Below are 27,059 nucleotides of genomic sequence, written 5' to 3' on the forward strand. Positions count from 1 at the left end.
CCACTGGGGAAAAGGGAAAAGGGAAAATTTATGAGAGCAAGGAAGTAAAGAAAATCAAATGTTTCAAGGAAAATAAAATAATCAACAATTCAAATAATACTCTGATAAAAGATTAAGTGCAAAGAGAGCTAAAAATGGCCAATATATTTTGAAATATGAAGGTCATTGGTGGCTTTAGAAAGAAGAGTTTGGAGCGATGGGTACAGAGTCTGGGTTGATACAGACCTAGGAGATGATGAAAGCTGAGAATGGAAGCGGAGTGTACAGGCAAGTCTTTAAAGATGCTCACGTGAATGAAAAGGAGAAAGGAAAGAAAGCAGACAGTGAAGGTCAAGAAAGGTTGGGGGGTTTTAAGATGGGAGAGGTTGGTCGTGTTTAATATTGATTGGATGGATCTGGTTGAAGGGGAAATATTGACAACACAGGAAACAGAAGGGATAAATGTTCATGTAAAATCTTTGAGAAGTCAGGGTTCAGGGTCAACAAGGGAGGGGTGGCCTAGGGAAGGAGGAGGGACACAGGAGGAGGGAGCAGCAGAAGGTGAAGGCGGGCTTCTGGGACGCATGGCAGGAAGGAGGTGGCAAGGCCCCCCAAGCTCTCTCTAGCCTCCAGGAAGTAGGTCACATAAACTGCTGGGAGCGAGGCGGCTGGAGACTTAACACAAGGAGAAGGTGCTAATGAACGAGAAACAGCAGAAGTCACCGGCTTTGGATCCTGGCAGGCTTGGCTTCCCACCACTTGGGAGTCCGTAACCGCACATGAACACCACAGCCTTGCTGAAAACCTCATTCACCTGACCGGCAATGACTGAGCAATTCCTGTGTCCTAGCGGTGTGCTGGAAATGCCACACCTCGCGGGTCAAGTCCCTGAATTCAAAGCCTTCATCCCCTGTTGGGCAAGTGAAGTGAGTCAGACATGGAAAGTGCGAAGGTGCGGGTTTGCCTGCGGGATCCAGGGAGAGCAGAGGGAGACAGGGCTCCAGGTGGCCTTCCGGGGAAACAACCACTCTAATGATGGCCTCCATGGCCCCGATGCAAAGATGGACAAAATCAGTCACCTGAGTCATTAATAAGACAGTCTGCCTAAGGCACCCCAACAGGATGTCCACAACACAGTGGTTTATCAGTAAGTTCTACTACTTTTTCTGCCCTTGAAATCCTTCTGATATAACTGAGGCCATGAGACTAACAGATGAAGTTGTGACAATCTTGCACTTTCTGCACAAATTTTCACTTTTTCCCCTGTTTCTCAAGACATGCTCTTCCCTAATGATGGCTCAGAGCCATTAAACTATCCCTAATAGCTGAAATCCAACACACAAAAACACAAAACTAACAAGGTGTCTTGTATAGGGAATGACAGTCACTGTGTAGATAAGATTACACACATGTCACCCCCTCCTCTATTTCTCTCTCATGTTTATGGGCCAGATGCAGCTGGATCCCAGACATCTGGGTCCCTGCTTTCCTTCAAATAAGTGAATGTCCCATGTATCAGTTAGCAATCTTCACTGCAAAGGGACAACATCCCGTCTTAAACTGGCTTAGACAATGAAGGAGACTTATCAGCGCATGGGCTTGAAATGGTCTGATCTGGCATCTCAAATGGCATCACTGAAGATTTGCTTCTTTAATGGTTTGCCTTCTGCAGAGTTAGCTTACTCATTAGGCTCCCAGAGTGGTACCCAAACTATCCCAACAACTTCATCCATGGAAACAAAATAGCAAATTCAGGTCCATATAACATCCTTGTAACACAAGATCACAGCAAAAGAGAGAAAGGTTCTTTCCCCATAAATTCAAGGACATGTTCACTTAGTACTGGCTCTGAATAGACGGTTCTTGATCCAATCTCTATGCAGTGACATCCGACAGAACTTTCTGTTAGTGACGGAAATGTTCTTTAGCCGTCCCTGTCCACGGGTGGCTACTGAGCACTGGAAATGTGGCTAAGGAGGCTGAGGAAATGGATTTCTTATTTTATTTTAATTAAAATTTAAATGTAAAAAGCAACATGTGTCCAGAGGACACTGTGCTGGACAGAACAGCTGAACAGCAGGGAAAGGGTGGGTCACACTAGCTGGCTTAACTGGCCGGTGCCCACTGCCTTCAGCGGGGGATGAAATTAATCCCATTCATTCCACCAAGGGGAAGTCACTCTGCCTGGTGTCCCAGAGCCCACCCATAGATTAATGGCCCAATTCAACATGAAATCCTTTGCCAAGGAGTCATATTTATAAATCTCCACCTAGCACAATGCCACGTGAAAGTCACTTTGGAATAATAGTCTTTTAAAGCTGAGAATGACCTCAGGGCTCACACACTTCAAATCCATATTTCACAGAGAAGAAAGGGGCTCGGAGAGCATCAATCGCGTTGCTCACGGCAGTTATGAGCAGGGCCTGGATTTGCTGACCCTCAGCCATTTTTCGCCTGTAAAATCGGTCTCTCTGCCACGGCCATCCAACAGGCCCACGGTGACAGAATTAACTCCATTCCACATGAAGCTTCGTAATCATCAGCCTGTTGAAGCTTCCAGTCCAGGATGTTGCCACAGATGTCTGATAATTTTACACTCAAAAGTCTACATGAGCCCAAGCGGTCATGTCCATGAGGCAGGCTGGCCTGCTGGGGACTACGGCTGCCAGGAGACCACACGTCCTCTCGGACGCAAGGTGGCCAGATGTGGCCATGGGGGTGTGTCAACCAGGGTTGCCAGGTCTTCTGGTTTTTCCTGAGAATCTAGATTTGTATATGAACTCCCCAGATTTTTCAATGCACTCTTGTTTATATTTTAATGTGTTATGTGGTCTAAGCAAGGTCTGTCTGTGAATGGGTTTAGCATCCTGTTTGCACTCTGTAGTAGAGATTGATAAAACTGAAAGCCTGAAAACTGCAGCCTTCAGGGTAGTCACTTCTGCTGGGGGCCCATGTGTTTCCACGCCTGCCAACTGACAGCATCCAATCACAACTCTGTCCGAGGGCTTTCTCGAAGCCTGGGGCCCACAGGTCTGGAGGCCCGTGGACATTGAGAGGGGCTGGAGGAAGTGCTAAGGACGTAACAGCCTGGGGGAGAGCCGCTCTCAAACGCTGGCAGGTGGGAACTGGTGGGTAAATACCCCAGCTCTCTCGCCTCTCAATTGGAATAATTCTGAAGTGTGTTCCACCCCAGCCCCCAGGGTTCCCCTTCCGTTGCCCAGAGTGTAAACTATTTGATAATTCACCACTGCCTTCCCTGGCCTGTCTCACTCCCTCACTGCTCTGTCCCCTGTGTGTGGGGTCACTTTCCAAATAAACTACTTGAGTTTGAATCCTTGTCTTGGGGTCAGCTGCTGGAAGAACTCACCCTCCAAACACCATCAATATAAAACTGTTTTCAAATTTCATTTTTTTTGTTTTTCTTTTTTTTTTAATTTTTCCATCTAGGAATGAACTGTGTCAGGGCTAAAATAGGTGAAAATTTCACAACTAGTCTAAAGTCCCATCACCTCTGACCACCTCATGTCTCATCATCCACAATGGCAGTGCTGAGACTGCTGGCCTAATGACGCCACCGGATAGGTCAGCTGGTCTAATGACGCCACCGGATAGGAACACGTGTCCTTCTAAAGACAGACTCCATTATGTTTATCAGCATGGTCCTTAGTCTCTCAGCACAGCAACTGGTTCTGCCCCATAAAACTTTTCATTGAGGCGTTCACTTCAAACAGGTGCACGGTTGGCCGTGCACAAAGCTAAAGAGAAACCTCCCACAAAATCATTCTCATCACAATCCATGCTCCCTGGACCAGACGGAAGTGAAGACCAAAACTTCTTATGGGAGAAACATGAATTTTTACCACTCTCAAAGGTATCACCTAGAAGTGATGACACCACACGCTTCCTGTCACACCTGTGTATGATCTGACTCTACCTGGTTCCCCGCTGCTGGGCTGAGGTGTCAGTCAAGGGAGGATTCAAACAAATTGATAGGAAATGTAATGATGTTATCATTGAACGAGCTGATATCTGCTTCTGTATCCACAAGACAAAGTTAAGATTAAAATAATTATATAAAATCATTCCTAAAACCACATTTGCTTATTCCAAAGTGCAGCTAATTTAATTAAATTTGGAATTCAAACAGTAACGTGATCTAATAGAGGCTCTAGAAAACCATAAAGGTTAATAAACAGGGCTTGCGTGCTGAGGACATGTTGGGTAAGAATAAAACAAAGAGCTAATACCTGAAACAGTCAGGAATGGAAAATTAAATGAATTTTAATCAACTGAACGTAACAAAAGTATCTATTCTGATTCAATCTTGGACGAGGAGACTCTTTTTCTAAAAAATGCTGGTAATTTCCTGCCTTCCTAAGTACAGTAGAGGGAATACCATTCAATCATAGCCACATAATTCAGAATCTTGTAGGGCCTCTGGGTGCTCAAGCCGAGTATGACTTCTGATAGAAATGAGGCCACGGACGGGGAGGCAGAGTGAGCACCGCTCAGGAAGTTCACGGAATTGATTTGTGATGTCAGCTTGCTCCCTCTCTCCGTGTTCACCTTGGCTGCACATTAGAATCAAATGAGGAGCTTTCCAAAAGAAAAATAGCCGACGTCCTGACCGCAACCCAGAGCAATTAAATCAGACTCTCCGGGGGCGGGGCCGGGGCCTTGCAGTTTTGAAGCCCACCCCCCTCCCCATGGTGATTTCAGTGCAGCCCATGCCGAGAATCACTTCATCCTGTTTGCCTTCTCCTTGTATGTGCAATATCCCTCCTGAGGTTTCTTTCCAGACAAATCTAAGAGGGAAAAACAACTCTCGCAGAGAAACTTAACTTCACAAATGAAACAGGTTCTTTAAAAAGCAAGATGTTAAGAGCCAGGACACACAGACAGACTGCCTGGGTTCTATTCCTGCCTCTATTAATGAACTGGATGACCAGGGGTTGTGACTCAGCTTCTGTGCACCCGTCAGTGTCCTCACCTGGAAATGGGGGTGAGAACAGCCCTGGCCTCACAGGCTCATGGGAATGACGAAGCAAGTGTGTGTGTGTGCACGCACGCATGAGCACATACGTGTTAGAGCCGTGTCTGGCATGCAGAAAACACCATACCTGGGATTGCTATTACTGGTGATGATGACACCAATGATAATAACAACAATAATTAAAAGGTAGGTGCAAATTGAATGAGTGCATATTCAGAAAAACGTATTTATGCTCTGGGACACCAACTTCCTAGTAAATCGCTTATTTACAGTTCATACCTTCACCTTTTGAAATTATTTAGACAAAATGTGGAAAAATGGAAAACAACTCCATTTTTTAGTCTATTTTTACTGTGGTAAATGCTCAAATGACTCAACTGTCCATCTCCATTTATTTTACCAGAAATAAAAAAAGAGGCTTGTCTTGCTGGTTAAATATAGAAACAGCTTGACAAAGACCCCATTACTAAGATCAAACAACTTTGGATTGGCAAGAAAATGAACTAGAGGACAATCAAATATGCTCACTCCATCTACAACATCTATCATTCAAGCAAAGGAGCATGACGCTGTCCACACCAAGTCTGGGGGTTCTGTTCACAACAAGGTCAAGTGGGTTTTCCACGTAACAGGAAATAAAATTATGAACAGTACGCAAAATGTATTTCCTCTACACATTCCTTTCATCCAGTGTCTCAAACTAATTTTGCATCAAAAGGTACAAATATCCCATTATAATAACTTCAGAGCATGGAAAGCATCCAATTTAATTTCTAGTACAAGACTAGGAAGAGCTAAATATAAGCAAGTCATAAAATGGAGGCATAATTTTGTAATTAAATTATATTAGGAGTAATGAATTTTGAATCAAAGCCAGGGTGCTATATATTTCTAAACTCTGGTTGCAGTGTAGTCAAATGAGCACTGCTGTTGTTATTGGCATGATGAAGGGCTGTGATGGTGACATGAAAATCGTACTAATGCACTGATACCCGAAAAATGATTCCAAAGAAAAGTGCAACAATGCCATTTCACAATCATCAGCTTGATCTTCAAGTACATTTACTGAAAAACCATGAATCACAACCTTGTAAAAGCTTCCATTCTAACAACATGTTTTCCTCTTTTGCATCCACATTGGCTAAGCAAGCAACCATACATTTGGCTATCCCACACAAGCTAGAGTTCATCGAGGCAGAAACTTTGGGGCTCACAGAAGTGAAAAGAAGGAAGTGTTGAGAATTAATGGAGCTTGGTGGGGAGGGTATAGCTCAGTGGTTAGAGCGTGTGCTTAGCACACAAGGTCCTGGGTTCGATCCCCAATCCCTCCATTAAAAAAAAAAAAAAAAGAAAGAAAGAGAAGAGAATAAATAGAGCTTAATCTGGAAGTGGATTTGATGAGAAGAGACTTGTTCCGCAGCAATCCATCAGACCACTGACTATCTAAATTACATTTACAAACACTGAAAGTTTAATCTCTAAGCATCTGATCAGTACAGAGGAGGAGGAGGGGCCTGATGCCAATACAGCAGTGATAATCCCAAAGTGATTATTTTAGGAAAAAAGAAACAGACAACCATAGTGGAGTCCAACTCTTCTTGTGAATAATAGCATTTTGTCCTATCCAAGACTTTTAAATCATCTTAAAGCTTATTCTATAAGGCGCTTCAGATTCCCAAGGGTCAAAAACCTTTCACCTAGGATGGAGTATTTATTAGCTAATTATCCTCAGAGAAAAAGGCTTCTAAACGATAAATCCCTTCTTCCTTCCACGACTCTGTTCCCGAAACATTATGAAATACATAAATAAGCATCTTGTTGCCCAAGCAGACCGAAGCTTCAATGCTTCAGATCAAAAGGCCACAGCAGAGTCTAAACAGAAAGCCAGTCCTATTACCTTGAAGAAGAAGAAGAAAAAAAAATATCTTAAAAGGTATGTGAATAGATGGTCACCTGGCTTTCAAAACAGCACACTTGTGGTCCCTAACGATTATTTAGGGACTAATTGTTTAGTCAGAGACTAATTGTTCATTATATACCAATAATAGAAGCTGCCACAATAGATCTTGAGGGCATTATGCCAAGTGAAATAAAGCCAAAGGGAGAGAGAGAGAATATGGCATGGTATCTCTTATATGCGAAACCTAAAAAGAAAAAGAGGGGGTGTGGTCAGACTCAGTAACAGAAAGTGCAAAAGTGGTTGCCAGGGACTGGGGTGTGGGGGAACTCAGGAGAGGTTGGGAAAAGGGTACAAACATTCAACTCTAAAATGAGAAACGGCTGAGCACCTAATGGATAATACAGTGACTAGAGCTGATAACACCAAACACACACAAATGAAATTTGCTAAGAGAGCAGGAGCTAATGTTCTCACGCATACACAAAAATAAGAAAAATAAGGGAGGAGATGCATGTGCTCATTAACCAGACTGCAGGTGGGGGGTGGGGATCCTTTCACAATGTATACGTATATATCAAATCACTATGATGTACACTTTAAATACCTACCTTGCAGTTTTATTTGTCAATCATATCTCAATAAAACTGAAATTTTAAAAAATGAAATTAAAAAAAAAAAAGAAGCCAGCACAAAGACTGAGTTTACAAAGGGCTGGGCACTTCATGCATCACTTGTTAACAGCAACTCTGCGCAAGTAAGACCCCGCCTGATCGATGAGGAAATCGAGGCTTACACTGTTAAAGGGATTCACCAGACACAACTCATTGAATTCGGGGTCCAAGTAGAACTCAGACCCACAGCTGTCTGACTTCTGGTTCTAGCCTCCCAAATTAGGACTCTAAACACCCCCTGGCTGAGGGAGAGCGCTGGGAGAAAGCAGAAAGCTTGCACCTTTCAGTCATTCCACCCAAGAGGTGAAGGAGCTGTGGGATCTGCCCATCAAACTTCTCTGCTTGGGTGGGTGTTAATTTCCAGGGACTTTCAGGCAGCGATGTGGGTGGCAAAGTGAGCTCCTGAGGCCAGAAAAAGCAAAGGAATGCAAATGCCGGCTACTGGGGTCCAACCCTTGGCCTCAAGAGTAATAAGGACTCGGGTTTAGATTTTGTGCCATGTCTGCCCTAACTTCCTTATGTGAAGGAAGTTGAGGCAAAGGGAAGGAAAAGACTTAGTCCATAGACGCTGCTGGTTTGTTCGCAGTGATTGGTGTACTGCTTTGGCCCGAGCCATGACCCCAGCCCTCCAAGAGCAACACTCAGCATGAGCTCTGCTGTTTTCCAAGGTAAATCAGTTACTGTTTCAGGGTTTGGGGGAAGCTACCAAATAAAAGTGCATAGCGTTGATCTTCTTAATTTATAAGCACATCACTGCATTCAGTCAACTGCGTGAGTGTCCTACCTGATTTAGCACGTACGAGACAGTTCCAAGTTGATGTTTCTGGGATAGACTGGAGAAGTGTGTGCAAAAGAGGAAGTGTTATTGCTAAACAAAGACTAATGAAACCTGTGCTGCCTGGTGGTTCTCCGCGGAGGCCAGATTGTTAGACTGCTTTCTTTTTTAACATGATACCCCTAGATTTTCTGGAATAGGTTGATGACCTCTAGATCATTTTAAATATTTTTGAACTCTGGACTGTTATGCTGAAAATGTCATTGCATCTTATGTAAATATTTAATGGTTAAACTTTGCTTTTGGACTCCATATAGAAATTTAAGGTTACCATAAGAGAAGGCAGTCTAGAGATGTCCTTAATAGACACTTAGTCATCACTCTGCAAGAATCCCAAATGGCTATCTCATGCAAAAATCACAGGCCAGAACAAGATGGCAGACAGAGCAGAAGGTAGAGCTCTTCTCTTGTCCTGAATTCCTAGAAATGACTGGCTATGCAGGTGTCAATTTATGTCTGTAATCCAGGATCATAGGTAAACAGAAAGGGTCATACCTGTTGAATCCGAAAGCTTTGTGAAAGGGAGAAGGTGAACAGAATAAAAATGAAGTAGGAAATGACCTCCCAGAAACCCACAGGCACGAAGACAGGAGGAGATCTGGGCCGTGCCACAGGTGGCACAGGCGTCAGCGCCAGGAGTAAGACAGCAGCGTCAGCTTAGGTCGACCTGCGTCACAGGTCCCGCCTCCCACACCCGCCGCCAGAAGACAGCTACAGGAGAGTGGGGGAGAGGACAGGGGACCGCCAACAGACCGGACTAACCATGTGAAGAAATTAAATTTGCAACTCAAGTTCACATCAGTCCTCAAAATCCACTGCATGATTGCTACGGTCTGAATGTTTGTGTCCCCACCCCCAGGGACAAATTCAATGTTGAAGCCCTAATGCCCAAGGATGGTATCAGGAGACAGGGCCTTTGGGATGTTATCAGGCCCTGATGGCAGAGTCCTTGTGAATGGGAATGAGTGTCCTTCTAAAAAGGGCTGTGGAGAGACCCTCAGCCCCTTCCACCATGTGTCCAGAAGTCTTGAGACCCTGAAGAGGGTCCCCACCAGACCATGCTGGCAGCCTGATCTTGGACTTCCAGCCTCCAGAGCTGTGAGAAATAAGCATCCGTTGTTTACAAACTACTCAGTCTACAGAATTTTATTAGAGCAGCCCAAATGGACTAAGATAACTGTACTTGAATTAAAAATCTCAACTAATAATAATGATGGCTATGAGACTGATGAATAAGAAAAACCTTAAATAAAGCAAAAAAAGCAAAAAAAAAAAAAATTGAACTGTGAATACACCGAAGTTGAAAAAGTCAAGTCATCTTTTGTCACGCGTAAGTTAAAAGTTAAGAAATTCAAAGATAAGCCACAGACAGGAAGAAAGTATTTGCAACATCTTTTTGTTTTTTTTGTTTTTTGGTTTTTTTTTTTTGCAACAGCTAAAGGATGACCATCCAGATTACAGAGACAACTCTCAACACAAGGCAAGGGGTTTAAGGACGTAATTCATGTAAGAGAAAACAGCCATTGTCCATACATGCACGAAATAGACACAGATTACTAGAAAATCAGGCAACAGCGGATTAAACAGATACAATGGTCGCATCAGACTGGCAGAAGGAAAAATATTTCTTAACAGTGATGGTGAAGATTGAGGAAACAGTTCCTCTCAGACAAGATTGGCAGAGTTATAAAATGACACAACCATTAACTAAAATTTAGGCTATGTATAGCCTTCAATCAGCAACTGTACTTCTGAAAATTCACCTCAGGGACGCCTGACCCATATACTCAGAGAGGGACACACAAGGCTGACTACTATTCTGTAGTAGAGGATTATTTTCTGACGCCCAAAACTGGAAACAGACACATACCACGCATCTATCAATGAGAATTCTTTATTGTTTAAATACAATTTAGCAATCCGTTCCATGGGCTGTGATAGAACAATTTAAAAGAATAAGGTAGAGGTGTGTACTTACATGAAAAACCCTGTAAGCTATACTATAAAGGGAAAAGCAAGGTTGTGGAACAGTGAAAAGTAATATGATGTTATCTAGGGTGCCAATGGATATTAATGAAACGAAATGAAATAGTCCCATAGTTAGCACGTGCGCAGATTCATTACAGAGAGACTCTTTAGTGTGCTCTTTCATACAACTTGGTTTTCAAATAAATATATTAAAATATATTTAATCTTTTAATTAATGTATTAATTTTTTTCAAAAAAAAAGAGAGAGAGCAAGAGAGAGTGACCCCTGGAAAGGTACCATGAAGCTGTCACCAGCAGTTGACTGTGGAGTGAGACTGGGACTGAGGTCAATGGTAGGGACTGGTTAAAGACATCGAGAATTCTTTACTCTCTTATAAAGAGAACCTATTTGTATATTCTCCACAAAATCACAGATTAATCATATCTGTAATGTAAAAAGATATAGTAATATTAATAGAAGTCCTCTATTTGAAATGTGTATTTTTCCTCCTATTCCTTTTTTAATCATGTCTTCCCCTTTCCTCTCCCCCAAGCTCCTGGTTTACGGATACAAGGAAAAAGTTTACTGAACTATATTGAACTTCCTGGATCTGAACTAGTCGTGACTAGTTTTACTTTTACACCAGCCCTGGTGCAGAAGCAGGGCATCAAGTTGCCAGGCAAAGGTCTACTTTGTTTCATATTCCAGCAGGATAGGTTTCTGTTAGCCTTTCACACTGACCCTTTTTCCTTCTTTAGCTTTACTTCCAAAGTTGTGATAGACATTCTTGCCGTTCACATGGGTTTTCCTGGCTGACACTTCCCATGTTAGTTTCTGGTCCCAAGAGGGCATAGCTCCAAAGGAAAAAATCATGGCCTGATGCAGGCAACCTCTTAAATACTCAGGCTGGGCAGAAGCCCCTTCTCACCCAGGATGACAAATAAACTGAGCCTCCTTACAGAACACACACTGACATAAGAAAAACAACCAGACTTAAAAACAGTCATATTCAGAAACTCGGTTTTGCTAATGACAGTCAATAAGATTTACAGAGCCAACAAGACAAGGGAAAGAATAATTGAAATAAGCCCAGGGCTGGTACAAATCATGAACGTGTATCCCTTAAGATGATGTTCATAGGTATCTGCTCCCACCAACCCTAAAGCACATTTCTCCTACCTAAAAATCACTCGCCAGCTCTGGTTTTCAGTTCCTCAGTCTATCACCTGGGCTGTCTGTCTGCTTTGCCACCTGTCATTTCTACGAGGACAAATCAAAGGAGGGGTTACAGAAGGAACCATGTCTATGTTCACAGAGAGGAAAACCAATGGCTTGAAATTGATGGTTCTGGTCCACATGGCCACGACAGGAGAGAAGACATGGACAGACACTGTAAAAGTGAGGCTTCCCCTCCAGTGCTGCAGAAAGAAAGATCTTGGAACAATATTCTTTATTCTTTACCAAGAGCTTCTGAAGCCACTCAGCTCACCTCTAAGCCGACCAGGCTCTTCCGGTGATTACAAATCAGCACTTTGGCACAGGCTTTGCGGACAAAGGAGAAACAGGGTCAAAGACAAAAGAAGAAGCTCCATGGAGAACAGAGGCCCATGACAGCGGGCGCCAATGCCAGCTTCTCAACAGCGGGAAACACCAGAGGCAGGGGAAGTCAAGGGATACACTGAAAAGCACCATATTTTTTTTTCTCTGAGACGTAATCTCTACAGTACATGTGATAGATTCACATCACTGAGATTAACTGTCAGATAAAATATTTTTCAGAAAGTGGGCCTCTAAGCGACATCATGATTGCAATCTTCAGCCCATCCCTTCAAAGGATCTTACGCCACAACTTGGACTAAAAGCTTGGCTGGCCACCCCTCACTCGTGGGTACCATCTTGCCTCATATACATTCACGCTAACAACTCACGTACAGGGGGTCCATCTCCTTGAAGTGGATTCCTTATGCTTTCTGGCTCCAGGACTGGCCTTGGAGCCAGAAGACAATGACAAACTTAGAATCATGGAAAGTTTAATTTTTTTCTTCAATCCTCTCATCTTTCAGATACTGATAATATGATCATTAACTAAAAAAATCAACCTCCAAACGCTGATATATGACTGACCGATGACTTAAAAAGTGAACAATGAAATTATCAGCTCTTGGCTAGAACTGTAAGATTAATGTCCATGAAAAGAAAAGGAATAAAGAGACAGAAGTATTGCTACCACATTATTTGTTTCAATTGCATAAACAGCATTATAACCAAGAGAAAATGGTTAGTATAAAAAATTGAAAGAGATTTTCCTACATTTGAAAATAAGCATGTGTCAAAATACTGGGTTCGCAGAACAATAAAGGTGCATTAAAGACCCTTTGGTCCTAAACACTTTCTCTTTCTTTAAGCAAAGAAATATTTATCATTGGTCTTAGAGGGGAGCTTAACTGAGTTGCTATGAATTATTAAAAAAGCCCAAAATACCTTCTGTTGCTTTTATAGAAGCCTGATTTACAAGCTGAAAAATCAAACTGACAGTTTAGTCTCTCGTACAAATACCCAACCTTTAAAAATGCTCTAGGCATTATAAATATATCTTTCATGAATATAGCTTCAACAGTTCTAAAAATAGCCTCTAGGAGGAAAAAAAAAATTAAAAACCTCTTTCAAGTCATTGTTTTATACATAACAGCAGGAAACCAAACTGAATGTCAAAGCCAAAGTGATTTAACACACCCAGTAATAAACATGAAGTATGAAATCTTACTCAAACACATTTTCTGACATTCGCTTGGGGTCTGTGGTTTAGTCCCACGTCTGTGGCCAGAGACGATGGCAGGGCACCCATATTCAGAAAGTGACTCCAGTGTCACAAAGCTAAAACCTGCCTTTTGGACAAGTAAACAGACCCATTCAGGACTGGCTCGGGGGCCAGATATTACTTTCCAGCACCCTAAGAGTTTCCCCAGGCTGCACCCTGACCCCAGACATGTCACGGCACAGAGCAGTTTCCATGTCATACTCACTGGGGAAATCCAGGCTGCCTTGAAAGGCAGAGACGAGGCTGACAAACACCAGTAACCTTGGACATTGGGACCTAACTTGGGATGTGAAGAGGCTAATAGCACCTCACAGTTCGGTGCCAGGTATTTTATTGGTTTCAGTATGGAGTTAGGACTCCCAATAAAACCTATCCCATCTTTCCAAACATCAGAAATTATAGGACCAAAGTATTCCATGGTCTGCGGCCTTGTAAGTTCAAGGGCAGAACCGTAGCCATGTCTATTGAAATAATAATCACTTTCAATGAACATTCTTGTCTAACTGCCTGTTAAACTCCAAATAAATCTTATGATTTGCAGACATTCTACTTTTTAATAATTCAATTTGGAATCATCTCAACTGGTTTCCTAATAAATGAGATTCTACATTCACGATATGGTGGACAGAAAATTAAAAATGGGAAGAAATTCCTGAAAAAGTGAAGGTAGAGGCTCAAGGATATCTTATTCCTGATTTTCCAAACTTTTAGGACCAAATTCCTGCTGAGGTGGGAGAACCCTTCATAAGCAGCAAATGGGAGAAGGAAGAGAAAGGCAAGACCAGAGTTATAGTCACCAGGGTCAAAAGTGACCATCTTATCCTTTTTCTTCATTCTTTATGGGTAGATTTGGAAGGGCGACTTACATCAGTAATACTGGCTAACTTCCTTCTACAGATGTATTCACAGTTCTATGCTCTTGTCCTGAAAAATGCCAATTGTTCTAGGGTTTAGCACATCTAATATTTCAGACTACAGTCCTTGGAAAATCCCAACACATTTCCACCTTAGATATTCTTTTTAAGTAGAGGCTTTAAATAAATTACAAAGAGTCATCCATGAAATGGATCAAAAGAGAAATACTCTGCAACTCGGCAACTAGCTGGAAAACGTAAGAAAGACATATCTCATTTCTTACCTTGTTTTGATCTGTCCAGTAAAAGAAAAATCCGTGAGGGTCAGTCCTCAAAATAATTGGAGTAACAAGAGTGGAGTCCTACAAACGTAAGAAAACACACGTGTATTAACATACGCCACCCCAGAACGTCCTGTCTGGGACTTACTCAGTAAAAGTAATCATTGTTAAAAGAGTTCCTCCAAAATCAACACTTGTTAATAGAAATTGCAAAAAAAAAAAAAGTTAAATACGGTATCTTTAACATCGTAGGATTATTAATTATGTAACTGAGGTACTTTACTAATAATGAGACTATTGGGACATTATTTATAAAGGAAAAGGCCAGTAATGCATGTATGTATTGATTAAGATAAGTTTTTAAAGGCACTGGCACTGGCATGCTTCTTATTAAAAAGCTATATTTAGTTTTCCAAATAATTTTAACACTAAACATCATTTCATATTTTATATGATTAAAGTTAAATAAAATCCACACTCTGAGGACATTATTTTAAATTACATTTGCTCTATAAAATGATTTTGAAATGTACTAAAGAGAGCAAACACAGTATTTAGGCCATGCTGTTTCCAAGGTAATAGTAAATAAGGCCGTCTTCTACATATTTGGAAAGAAATACACAAAATTGTTGCAAATTTAAATTTCACATGATAAAACAAAACATCATAGATAAATAGTCTTCTGAGTTTAAAGCATGCACATTATCAAGCAAAAACTGCCTGCATTGTAATTACAACATTAAACATTTCTAAAATATGTGTTCTTTTCTTCTGGCAATTTTCAGAAAGGCTTACCATCTGTACAAGAAAACACATGTCACCGGAATATGGACTTTTATACTGAAACACTTGGGCCTCTGCAAGAATTGCATTTCTCAACAAGACATAAATAGTTTATTTCAACTTTATCATTCACATGATAACTAGGGGATGTCATATCCTCTACTTAATCAAAAAGACCTGCAACAAATGTATAACTTGCAGAGATAATTTTGGAATTTGGGATTGTCTTCCTGGTGGGTAGAGCAGATCCATGGCATTTATGCACAAGGTAAGTTTCATTATGAGAGCCAGGTTCTGGAGGCCAGCCCTGTGGGCTCACCTCTCTGCCTGTCCCCTCTGGGTGCCTCATTTTACACAACCACAAGTGGAAAAAAAGAAAATAATAATAATAATAATAATAATAATAATAATACCACTAATGCCTACCTCAGAGAGCTTTTGTGAAAATTAAATAATTTGTGTAAAGGACCTGGACCAATTCTTGGCACATAAAAGAGTTGATTATTGTTACAGTGGACTGTGTTTGAAAGCAGATTTACTGAAATATTAAATGAAAGTTTATCATGGCATTCTTTTGCATGATGGTACATGTATACAACATAACATGTACCATTTTTAAGTGCAGAGTTCATTGGTGTTAAGTACTTTCACGTTGCCATGCAACCAGCACCAGCACCCATCTCCAGAATTTTTCATCTTCCCCAACTGAAACTCCACACTCATTTAAAACTAACTCACCATTCTCTCCTCCCCCAAGGCCCTGACAGTCACCATTCTACTTTCGGTGTCTATGAATCTGACTATTCTTTGGTACCTCATATGAATAGAATTGTACAGCATTTGTCCTTTTGTGTCTGGTTGACTTCAGTCAGCATAATGTGCTCAAGGTTCATCCCTTGTTGGAGGATATGTCAAAAATTTCCTTCCTTTTTAAGACTGAATAATATTCAATTATATGTGTGTATCATTTTGTTTATCCATTTATCCATTCATCCATCCATGGACACTTGGGTTGTTTCCACCTTCTGGCTATTGTGAATAATGCCGCTGTGAACATGGGTCTACAAATATCTAAGTCCCTGCTTTCAGTGTTTTTCCGTATATACCCAGAAGTGGAAAAACTGGATCATATGACAGCTCTATATTTAATTTTTTCAGGAACTGCCATTCTGTTTCATCCTGATAGTCGTAAGATTCATACTTAACATGCAGTTTGAAAATATCTTTTACGAGACTTGTGCCGTGGCATAGAACTTCAGCTGGAATTTTAAAATTCCAAAATTATTTTTAAATGTAAAAAAAAAAAGACATTCAGAAACAAATTTGATGTGATAATGAAAGAATAATTTTTTAAAAAATATTTTAAGCTTCTCCTATGAGATTAAAGGCACAAAAGTTCAGGGCAATATTTCCAATAAATCATACAAATATTTTCTGTTCTGTTTCATCACCTACTCTTTTGGAGGTGGGCGAAATAAAAATTTCCAACAGGCTCAACAGAATACACATCCCCACTTCCAGGTAAATTTGGAATTCACCTGTAGGTGTAACTGATCATTCTCAGGTCAGTTCCTTTTCTTATCAGAGTGTCTGACAAGAGCATCGGACAAGAGTTTGATCAAAATCTTGGTGGCTATTCAATACAAGGATCCCAGTCAGTCAAGTATTTGAAGTTAGCAGAGCAAAACTGCTCAAATTTATATTTTGAAATATTGTGTTAGGCTGCCTTGTTGTTTCAGTACTGCTATTTCTAGCTTATTCCTGCTCCTCCTTCAAAAATAAAGCTCCTTTGTTCAATATTTTCTTGACCCCAATCTTCCGGCCAGAGTACTTCTGCTAAACGCTCATTTATCTCGGCTCCCTGCCCGCTTCCTCCATAATCACCTCGAACATTCCAAGATCAGCTGGAACTTGGCATTCTTGCCATGTAAGGCAGGATCTGACCCAGAAATACATGAATATCCATTTTCAATTCCACCTGCTTTTTTCCCACCTCCCACACAGCTGCAAGTGTCTATCTGCTCCCCACACCAAAGGAGCAGCTCAACCCAGGGTTAAGAACTCTTAATTGTCAGAATATATGCTCTGGTCTGAAGTTTGAAATATATGGTCACCCTTCATTTCCGAGGCAACTGCAGATGAACTGTAACTCTTGCCGCATTTTACTGCAGAATAATGGAGACAACTCTCAGAAGGCCTATGTTTTTACTTTTTCTCTCTCCATCAACATCTATAAGATATGTATTCCATAAGATAGTGGTTGTCAAACTTTTGGGTGCGTCAGATTTACAGGAAGGATTTGTTAAAATGCAGACTGCTGAGCCGTTTCCCCAGAGTTTCTCACTTAGTAGATCTGGGATGGAGTCTGAGGGCCTGCGTTTCTAATAAGTGTTCAGTGATGCTGCTGCTTCTGGTCCAGAAACCAGACTTAGATCCACTAACACAGGCCTATAACGGGTGAGGCTTTGGATCAGAAATATGATGCTGTAAATGCCCAGGAGCACCAATGAGCTTAAAATGTAGACATCCCTGTGTCTTAATGTGCCTTGCTTCTAACTAGGAATTCAACTTCAATTTGCTTATTTAAAGTTATAAGGTATTTTTTCCTACAAATATCCACCTCCAAAAGAAGAACACTAATAAACACACCTGTCTTTAAGTGAGTAACTGTGGATAATGTGCAGTAAATCTCTATTTACTCCTCTTTAGTTGTTAGAAACCATTTTATGCTCATCCCTGTCTCATCAAAAGTAAAGACTAACATAATGATGTAAGCTGCTGTTTTACAACTTACATAAATCCCTCAAAAGTTTTTAGGTCAAATAAAGGACAGTCAGGTTCCTTTGACCTTCATAAAACGTCAACAGCCAAAAGAATGAGAGACATTTCGGCAAGAAAAAGAGTCACCAGAATCCACATGAACATTACAAAGTCCTGTAACTTCTTTATCACAATGATATGTTAATCAATGTGCTGATATACATCAAAAACATATCCTAATGTAATGTTCTCTCGCAATGACATCTCAATAAAAAAGATGAAATGTGAAAATAAATCACTATGAAATAAATGACCTACCTTGGAGTATAACTATAAAACTATTGAATCAATATGTTGCACACCTTAAACTAATATAATATTGTATATCAATTATACTTTAACAAGAAAGAAGGAAAAAAAGAAAGTCCTAAAGAAAGTGGGAGGAAATGACAAAGTAGTCCAAACTCCCTTAAAATACCAGAATATTCTTTACAAAACTCCCTAATGGAATAATAATGGGTACATCCTGAACATCTGTTCTGAGCCCATCACTGCAATATGAACTTTAAATGGATTTTCTCCTTTAATATTTATAATATTTTAAGAGGTAACACTACTACTATCCCCATTTTACAGACAAATAGACTAAAGCTTAGGTTGAATAACTTGTCCGAGGAAGGACAAGGGAAGCTAAGCTGGTAAGGGAAGCACCGAAATTAAACCTCAAGTACGTACTCTACACCAGTGTTGCTCAACAATTCTTCATTACTGACCTGCTAAGGTGCTTTTTTAGGTATTTATTTTCCTAATCATCCCCCATGAAATTTTAACATCACAGATGGTCTGGATATCTCATTCATATGCTGTCTGTATATCTGGGCTTTATACAAAATAAAAATTAAGGAGTAAGATTTTCTTCATCCCTCAGAACCATTTTTCATTTCCTTGGAAATGATTTGGTCCTGATTGAAAAGACATGCTCTCTACCTGCACCTCTATATATGAGCTCATCTGAGACCACGGAGCCCTTGAAATGTGGCTAGTTTGGCTAAGATGTGCTATTAGGTTTGAAAGACTGGAAAGGAAAACAAGAATGTAAAATAGCTCGTGAATACTGGTTGATATTGATTGTATATTTAAATTATTATATTGGTTTAAATAAATTATATTGTTAAAATCAATTCCACCTGTTCTTTTTACTTGTTTTCATGTGGCTACTAGAAAATTTAAAACTTCCAATGTGGCTCATTTATATTTCTACTGGGCAGTAAAGCTGTAAACCATCATGAGAAAATAAGTTTTCTCCTTAACAGGAAAAGCTTTTTCAGAAAGCAAATTTGGTCCGATATCTAGTTGGAAAGTTTTGGGATTTTTCCATATATGCAGCTACCATTATCTAGGTTTTTATTTGTTTGTTTGGTGCAGGGGATTAATTATTCAGAGGAGCAAGGTAATTAGGTTTATTTATTTAATTTTTTAAATGGAGGTATTGGGGATTGAACCCAGGACCTTGTGCATGCTAGGCACACACTCAGCTATACCCACCCTGTCAGCTACTATGTAGTTTTAACATCTAAGTGATACAAAAATAAATCCAGTTGCTTCTCCAGTGTCAACTCTTCAAATATCTGAATAGAGCCAATACGTTGCTACTCTCCGGGCTCTGCTTTACCAGGGTCTGGTGTGCAATGAGCTTACCTGTGTCTTCCCCCCAAATTCTTATGTTCAAGTCCTAACCCCAGTACTTCAAATTGCAACCCTACCTGGAGACAATCCTTACAGAGGTGTTTAAATTAAAAGGATGTCATAAGGACGGGCCCTAATTCAATACAACTGGTGTCCATATAAAAAGGGGACATTTGAACACAGATACACATAGAGGGAAGGTGACATGACAACATGGGGAGAAGTCAGCCACCTCCAAGCTCAGGAGAGAGACCTCGAGTAGATTCTTCCTTCATGGTCCCCAGAAAGGACAAGTCCACCAACTCCTTGATCTCAGACTTGCAGCCTCCGAAACTGAGAGAAAATACATGTGTGTTGTTTAAGCACTTCGGTCCATCCTGCTTTGTTGTGGACACCCTAGAAAACGGGTACAAGCTATAATGCTACACCTAAAGGCTAGTGTCGAGGACCAGCCCACAGATCCCAGCACATCCCTCAGTACCACTGTCAGAAAGTCTACTGGCCCCAGTGGACCGCAGTCCTGACTCCACAGTGACTCGATGTGCTCCTGCTGGTGAACAGGAGAGCACACCTGGCAAGAGATGTGGACTTCGAAACCAATCAATGTCACAGAGTCAGCAAGGGAAAACCACAAGCCGTGTTCCACAGGGACTGCCGGAGACTCGCGTCAGGAAAAGAGCGAAACACAGCAAAGCTGCGTTAGGGGGGAAACAGCTACGGAAGGGAAAAAGAATTCTAAGGGTCACAGAAAGTCAGACGTGATGCTCAACGTCAGCAATACAGCCCAGACTATGGAAAAAACAAAAAAAGCACACACAATAAAGGCAGCCTTGGGTGCCAGAGTGTGAGATCAGGACCCACAAAGGAAAACGTCCAGGTGCATCAGCATTGGCGAGAACCTTCTTCCCAGAGTCTGTCCCGTCTGAAACGTCCCCGAGTAAAGGAAAGCGCAGGAGGTAAGAAGGTCCAGGATGGAGGATGAAAGCAGTGAACGCAGGCACCGTAAGATATTTGCCTTTTACTGACACGTATAAAAATCTCTTGTAACAAAATACAGGGAAAAAGCTGGAAGCTTATTTCTTCAAATACTATCCAAGCAACTTCAGACATGTACCAGCGATTCAAATGGAAGTCCAGATCCCCCTCCTCCAAGGTGCTCCTTGTTCACCGGGGGCATCCGATGAGTCAACTGATCATTTCGGTACGATCTAGGTCCGGGGAATGCAAAGTGGCCTCTCACTGTGGTTTTAATATGCATTTCCCTGACCACTAAAGACTAATGCTGTTGAACATCTTTTCTTGGGCCTCCTGGCCGTGCGTGTGTGTGAGTATGTGTGCGTATGCACGCATGCATGCACGCACATGCAGTGGCCGGATACTTCAAAATCAGTTAAGATTTAAATCAGGGGTTTAAACTTTAATCAGTGGTTCTGAATGCTGGCGATGTCCAGAAACAATTTTGGTTGTCACACTGGGGGTCTTGCTACCAGCACGTCGTGGGTAGAGGCCAGGATCCTACGACGCACAGGCCAACCCTCACAACGAAGAATTATCTGGACCCAAATGTCAACAGTATCGAGATTGAGAAGCACAGCCTTAATGGCTTCCCATTAACTTCATGATAAAATCTTGCAGTGGCGTAAGCAATATATAAGCAACCCCTCCGCCCCACCTCCGCCATCCTGCCAACATTATCTGAGCCACCCAGCTCCTCATTTGCTTATTTTTCTCTGTCCTTTGAAGCCCCATGGTCTCTTCCCTCCTAGACTGCCCACAGGTGCCATTCCTTTGACTCTGACACACGCCTCTCCTCATGTGGCTTAAGGCCCACTTCTAACTCAGGTCTTCCCAAAAAGAGAATTTCTCCAAAAAGGGACACCAAACTCCCTATACTCACATGGACTTCTGTCCTTTTTTTTTTTTTTTTTTCCATAGGACTTATCACAGTTACTGTGGCATCTCCCCCCGCAGAATACAAACTCCATGAGGGCAGGAACCAAATCGTTTAGCATCATAAATCCACTACACTAGCCAAACGGCTGGCTTATCAGAGGCATCAGTACATATTTAAAGGATGAATGCTGCATGGGTGGATGGAAGGAACCTGAAGGGAAAAGAAGCAAGGTCCAGTCTGAAAAAAATATCAGTTAGGCTGCACCCAAGGTTGCCAGCAGCCATGGCAAGAGAAGTTTCAAAGCGGTGGTAAAGGTAGAATAAGGCTCTGGAGGGCAGAGGAACGAGCGGGGTGTGAGGAAAGTTGCTGGTGGATAGAAGTTGTATGTTCATCATGGAGGGAGGAGTGGGGAGGACAGGGGAGGGGGAGGGAGGAGGGGAGGGGGGAGGGGGCAGTAACTATAGGATGAAGGTGATGGAAAGACCCTGTGCTGTATTCTGTATTGGCATTTTTATGACTAAAGAGCATATTTAGAAGAGCTTCAACAGAGACAAATCGTTCACAGATACGGTCAAAGGGGAGTATAATCATGAATCTGAGATGCAGAGAAACCAGGAAGCAGGGGCTCCAGGACATGGAGAAGGTATGTTGCTTTCCCAGGGACAGGAGGGCAGGTGGGACAATGGAGGTGGCCCAAGAACACTAAGCCAGGAGTGGGGAAGGGAGGAAGTCAACAATCCTGTCCCAGGGACTTCCATTTCTTCTATAGAGAAGAAATAATGGAGGTGGAGTTTCTATTATAAATAATCTTAAACTAGGTGTCTTTCAATATTTTTCTCATTTTGGTAATAAAGCTCACACACTCGTTTCTCTCTTTGTGAATGGTCACTGTGATAGACAGGATGTTTCCACAACCATCAGGCTTTTGTTCTGTCCCTCTCAACACTTCCGAATTTCCAGGTCAATTTTCATCACAAAATCTGGGTACGTGTGTGAGTGTCCTTTTCAGGAAACAAAAGCCAAGGGTAACACTCAGAATAAGAGATGTAAATACACTAACTATCATAATTTTTGACCAACATTGAATCCCAACTGAGTTCAACCTTAAGCCATATTTAGCCCTTTTTAGGGCTCTCAGTGCTGTGACAGCAAGCACCTCTGTACTGACAATGAACATTTGCTTCTGGAACTCACACAGAGAAACCAAAGCTAAGGAGGCCACAGAGGCCCTGGGATTCTGGGAGGTTTCAGATGGAATGGAAAGATGTAGGGTAGGGCTTTCCAACCAATGCCTGAGGCAGTGAGTTGTGAAGGCCTCTTGGAAGTATGATCGCCCTCCAGGTCTGCCTCAAGACTGAACACACACCCACTGCTATAAACCCACTATGAACCAAAAACACACCAGATCAGCCCTTCATCCCACAAACATTCCCTGAGCACCTACTGAGAGCCAGGTTTATGCTTGGCCCTAGGGAAAGAAGATAGATAATATAAAGTGTTCCAGAAGCCCCAGTCCAGTTGCAGTATAGACAGGGCATTTCCACCTCCCTGCATGCACCTTCCTGCATGGCAATCCAGATCTGGCCTCTCAACTGACCACAACCTTGAATTCCATCTTGCTTGGGTGCTACACTTCCTTCTCGCCCAATATATCCTTAACCTTCCAAGATCAAAGATTTCCTGCAGGAAGCCGTGGTACCAGTCTTAATGGGAATCCAACAAAGGACAACATTTTCAAGGATGCTGGGAAGAGAAAAAGAATGGAAAATGTAAATGAGTCCTGCTGGACACAAAGTGTCACTTATTAGGTAATGAAAAGAATGACCTTTGTTTGAACACCGTTCCTGACTATCTTTCCGTGAGCCTGCCTTGCACTGACTGACTGATTGATGTAGACGTTTGTAGACTGGACTGTACACTGGCCTTTGTGCCTCAAAGCAGCCATGAAGTTTTCCCACATTGCCACATCCTACATTGTAGGACAAAAATGGACTTTGTATATACATTATAAAAATAGCTATTTTTGAAGACTAGGGATCTAAGCCTCATTTGAATGAATCCTAAAATCAGGCAGATTCTTTGGCCAAGTCAGTGAACCTCATTCAGCTTGTATCCATTTGGATTCTATTAAAAGCCTTTTTGTTACCAAAAGGATCCTGTTTGCGGATGCCAGGGTGGACTGGCAAGAGCCCTGGCTTTACCCAGAAGACCTAGTTTTAAACCCGACCTTGTCTCTACCTAGTTGTGTGCCTTGGACAAGTCACCACCCACCAGCCCCAGATTCCTTCCGCATAAAATGAGAATAAGAACACTTGTCTTTTCCTGCCACTCAAGGTGGTCTTGGTGACTGAATGGGGGTGACTGCAGATACGTAACAGTGGTTTACAAGTACCAGGGCCTGTTATCAGGACTCACTCTCAATACTGAACCCCAGAGGCAGCATTATAGCAAAGCTCCATTTTGCTCAAATGCAATATTGAAGGAGAAAATGACCTAGGATGCGTGGGTGTTGATAACATTGCACATTAGGACACAAGTCATGAAACCCTAGAACTGTAAGAGGCCACACTGGGCAGGGGTTAGCGAAGGAAACAAAAACTTCCCTGGAAATTCTGAACGCAAAGGAGTTTTGTGACATGTAATAAAGCACCTGACAGTATCACTAGAAAGACTGGAGAAGTAGTCCAGGTTGAGCCTCCGTGAACGACCCCAGAATGTGAGCCACTGACCCTTAAGGAGAGCTGTTGCCTCCACCACATTCAGAAAGGTGAGAAATCAAGAAGCAATTGCTGGAGTCAAAGACATGCCAGCTTAGCTGAAGACAAAGGAAGACTGATCTGAAAACAGGGACCAGCCACTGTCGCCACTGCCTCTTTATCACCAGACACGGGAGAACGGCTCCAGAAGATAATAACGTCTTCCTTCAGCATCCCATACGTCTGCAGAAACAACCCAAGGAATGCAGACACATGGCCTCTTTTCACATTTCTGCCCTCCACACCTCATGGAGCTGCGTCTCATACTGATGGAACTTAATTTGCAGCCGGAATATCAGATGCCTCAAAGAAGTCTAATAAATGTAGCTTTAGATTTCCAGATTCTGCATTATAAAATCTCCCACTAGGACGATGTGGGAAAGGATGCTAAGTGAGACTCACTTAGCACCAAACAGCACACCTGAGACAGCATCCTGGCCAGCATCCTTCATTTTTTTAATTTTCTGGACCACTCGCTGACTTGCTCTGGGGTCTTCCTTCTCCTTTTTGAGCTCATATGGCCTCTTCTATAAAATGAATCAAATTAACTCCTCCTTACTTACTTCATGAGCAAGTTTCAAAGAAAATCTGATCTTTAAACAGAAAAAATAATTGATTAATCTCCTATGTATCGATGTTATATATTGATAGCCACCAGGACAGTTCAGGTAAAAGTGCTTTGCTAACTAACCCATTTTCCTTGAGCTTGCTCATAAAACTTCCTTGCAATTAAAAGAAACAAAACACGCGGCAAATACCGGGAACTAAAAGAGTCCTTGAAATGAAAACCAGATGCAAGATGCTTTTAATTCTCCTTTAATACAAAATATTTTTTCTTATTTTATATAATATTGTTTCTCCATTTACAATAATTCAGCTTCTCGATAAATGTATATAGATTTAGTCAACCTCAACTGTATCTAAGCATATATCCAAGCATTTTTTCGAAACAAAATTTAAAATTTCCCCAAATTGAAATTAACACGTGAAGAAAATAGTACAATCAACTAACAGAACATAAAGAGATCAGACGGGAAATTGAAGAACTCTTAAAGAGTCTGGCCTTCCTTACATGTTATTTCATTTAGTTTTTTTACAGAAATTGACGGCTTCCTTAAGCTCTCATGTGTAAATGATCTCAGAAGTCTGTCCTGGTTCCCTTCCTCACCGACACAGAGGGGCACGTGGCTCTGACTGTGGGATGGGACAGGGAATAGATCAAGAAAAGAGGAGCATAATGACATCTGTCTGAGCAGATGGAACTTATGACACGGTCTCAAAAGGCCGCATGAACCTCCTATTGGCTCCGCTAACAGGAAAACTAAACATTTTCAGTTTCAAAGCTTTATCATTTCGGAGGAGACCCACAGCATTGGTCAACAATTCACAATCAATCCCACTCCATTTTCAGCTGGCACTCCTTGTTCAGGATAACATGCAACAATCCTGATAAAGAAACATTTAACTACAGATTGCCAAGCTCAAACACAGAAAAAGCAAAATGTTCCCGTCCCATTTAAACGGTCGTTGCAGGTAAATATAATTTGAAGCTATTTATTGACAGGCTCAACGTTCATGGGAAGTATTGGAGATATGCTAATAGACAGAGTAAATTACCCTAATGCACCATAGGTGCAAATATCAAAGTCAGGCAAGACAAGAGAGGAAACCCACTAGAGAAAAATAGATTCCAGAAATGGCACTCTGCTAGCCTGCTTTGCTCTGCCAATAACAGCCTGTAGGTATTATATTTCCCCGCTAAATTACTAGAGCTTCGTTTAACTGTTTCCTCCTTCGGGGCATTTACCGTACCTGCTTCACTTCCCAGGCTTCACCTTAGGATAGATAAGCACTTAATCAAGGTCCAACTAAACCCAGGAGAAGTCACTTTCGTTGTTATTGTTGAGAAGGGTCCGTTCAGCAAAAATAAAAAATGCTTTAGGCTGAAGAGGTTTGGTTTTGTTTTCATTGAAAATAAAAAGAGCTTTATTAGATCAGAGACAGGCACAACTAGCCTATGGGGTTATAAGACAGGGCGATGGGGTGGAGGGGCCAGTGGGGAGCACTCGGGGGTGGGGGCTGGCATTGCTGTTTCTTAACTGCGCGTGCTGCTTACACAGGAGTGTTCATTTCGTGAAAACTGATCCGGCTGGACACGAGGTTTGCTTGTTTCACTTCGTGAACGTTCCACTCTGATAAAAAGTTTAAAATAGCTTTATTGACTCACTTTGGGAAAGTTTTATTCTTACAATTAGATTACAGTAATCACTGCCCATGAGAGATTCACAAAAGGTCTTTGGACATGAAAGAAGGACCAAGTTGGGTATGTTTAAGTGGCATTTTCGACGGCACCTGTTAGCCTCCCAGTCTAAAATCCACCTCTCCCCCTGGGGGCTGCATTTGGATCCACCACTTACCAACCAGAGCTGTTTCTTCCCTATTTCCCATATAACCTTTCCCGGGGGAATGCTGCTGACTGCCCACCTCATGAACCCTTTCCCCTCTGCTCCCTCATTAATCTTGCCAGTGTCATCTTGTCATCATTGTGCAAACTGCAACTGCAGATTCTACCTAATGCAAAAGTTCTGACTGAGCTTCTGTGCAGGATGCTGAGAAACATGCAATATATTAACACGGTTTTTTATTGTGATTACCTGTTTTAACTGTGGGTTACTTTGTGAAGGAGGGCGGAGGGGTGGAGTGGGGACAGGAGTTGCTTTTTTCAAGTCCACAGGGCATTAATGCAAATCCAAACCTCCTAAGCCATCTTCTCAAACAACTTAGCCAGTCCAGCAATTTTTATGACTTTTGAATGTAAAGTTACACTTGTGAGATAGGATGTATGATGTGAGATTTTACATATATATATAATTTTTCTTG

General features: G+C 41.7%; 1 protein-coding gene across 7 annotated transcripts in view; it reads right to left on the reverse strand.

Annotated features, from left to right (window-relative positions):
* PLCB1 (phospholipase C beta 1) overlaps positions 1-27,059 on the reverse strand; it is a 648,142-nt gene that overhangs the window by 615,988 nt on the left and 5,095 nt on the right. For 6 of the 7 annotated variants that reach the window (XR_012500533.1, XM_074346936.1, XM_074346933.1 and 3 more), the window contains exon 2: positions 14,304-14,381. Coding sequence is in view for 5 of the 7 variants with exons in the window: in XM_074346936.1 (XP_074203037.1) it covers positions 14,304-14,381 (78 nt within the window). In the remaining 2 variants the exon portion in view is untranslated. Of the gene's footprint in view, positions 1-14,303; positions 14,382-27,059 lie in introns of those variants that run through there. The other variant, XM_045508563.2, reaches the window with a different exon arrangement.

Source organism: Camelus bactrianus, chromosome 19, assembly GCF_048773025.1.
Source record: "Camelus bactrianus isolate YW-2024 breed Bactrian camel chromosome 19, ASM4877302v1, whole genome shotgun sequence".
NCBI lineage: Eukaryota > Metazoa > Chordata > Mammalia > Artiodactyla > Camelidae > Camelus > Camelus bactrianus.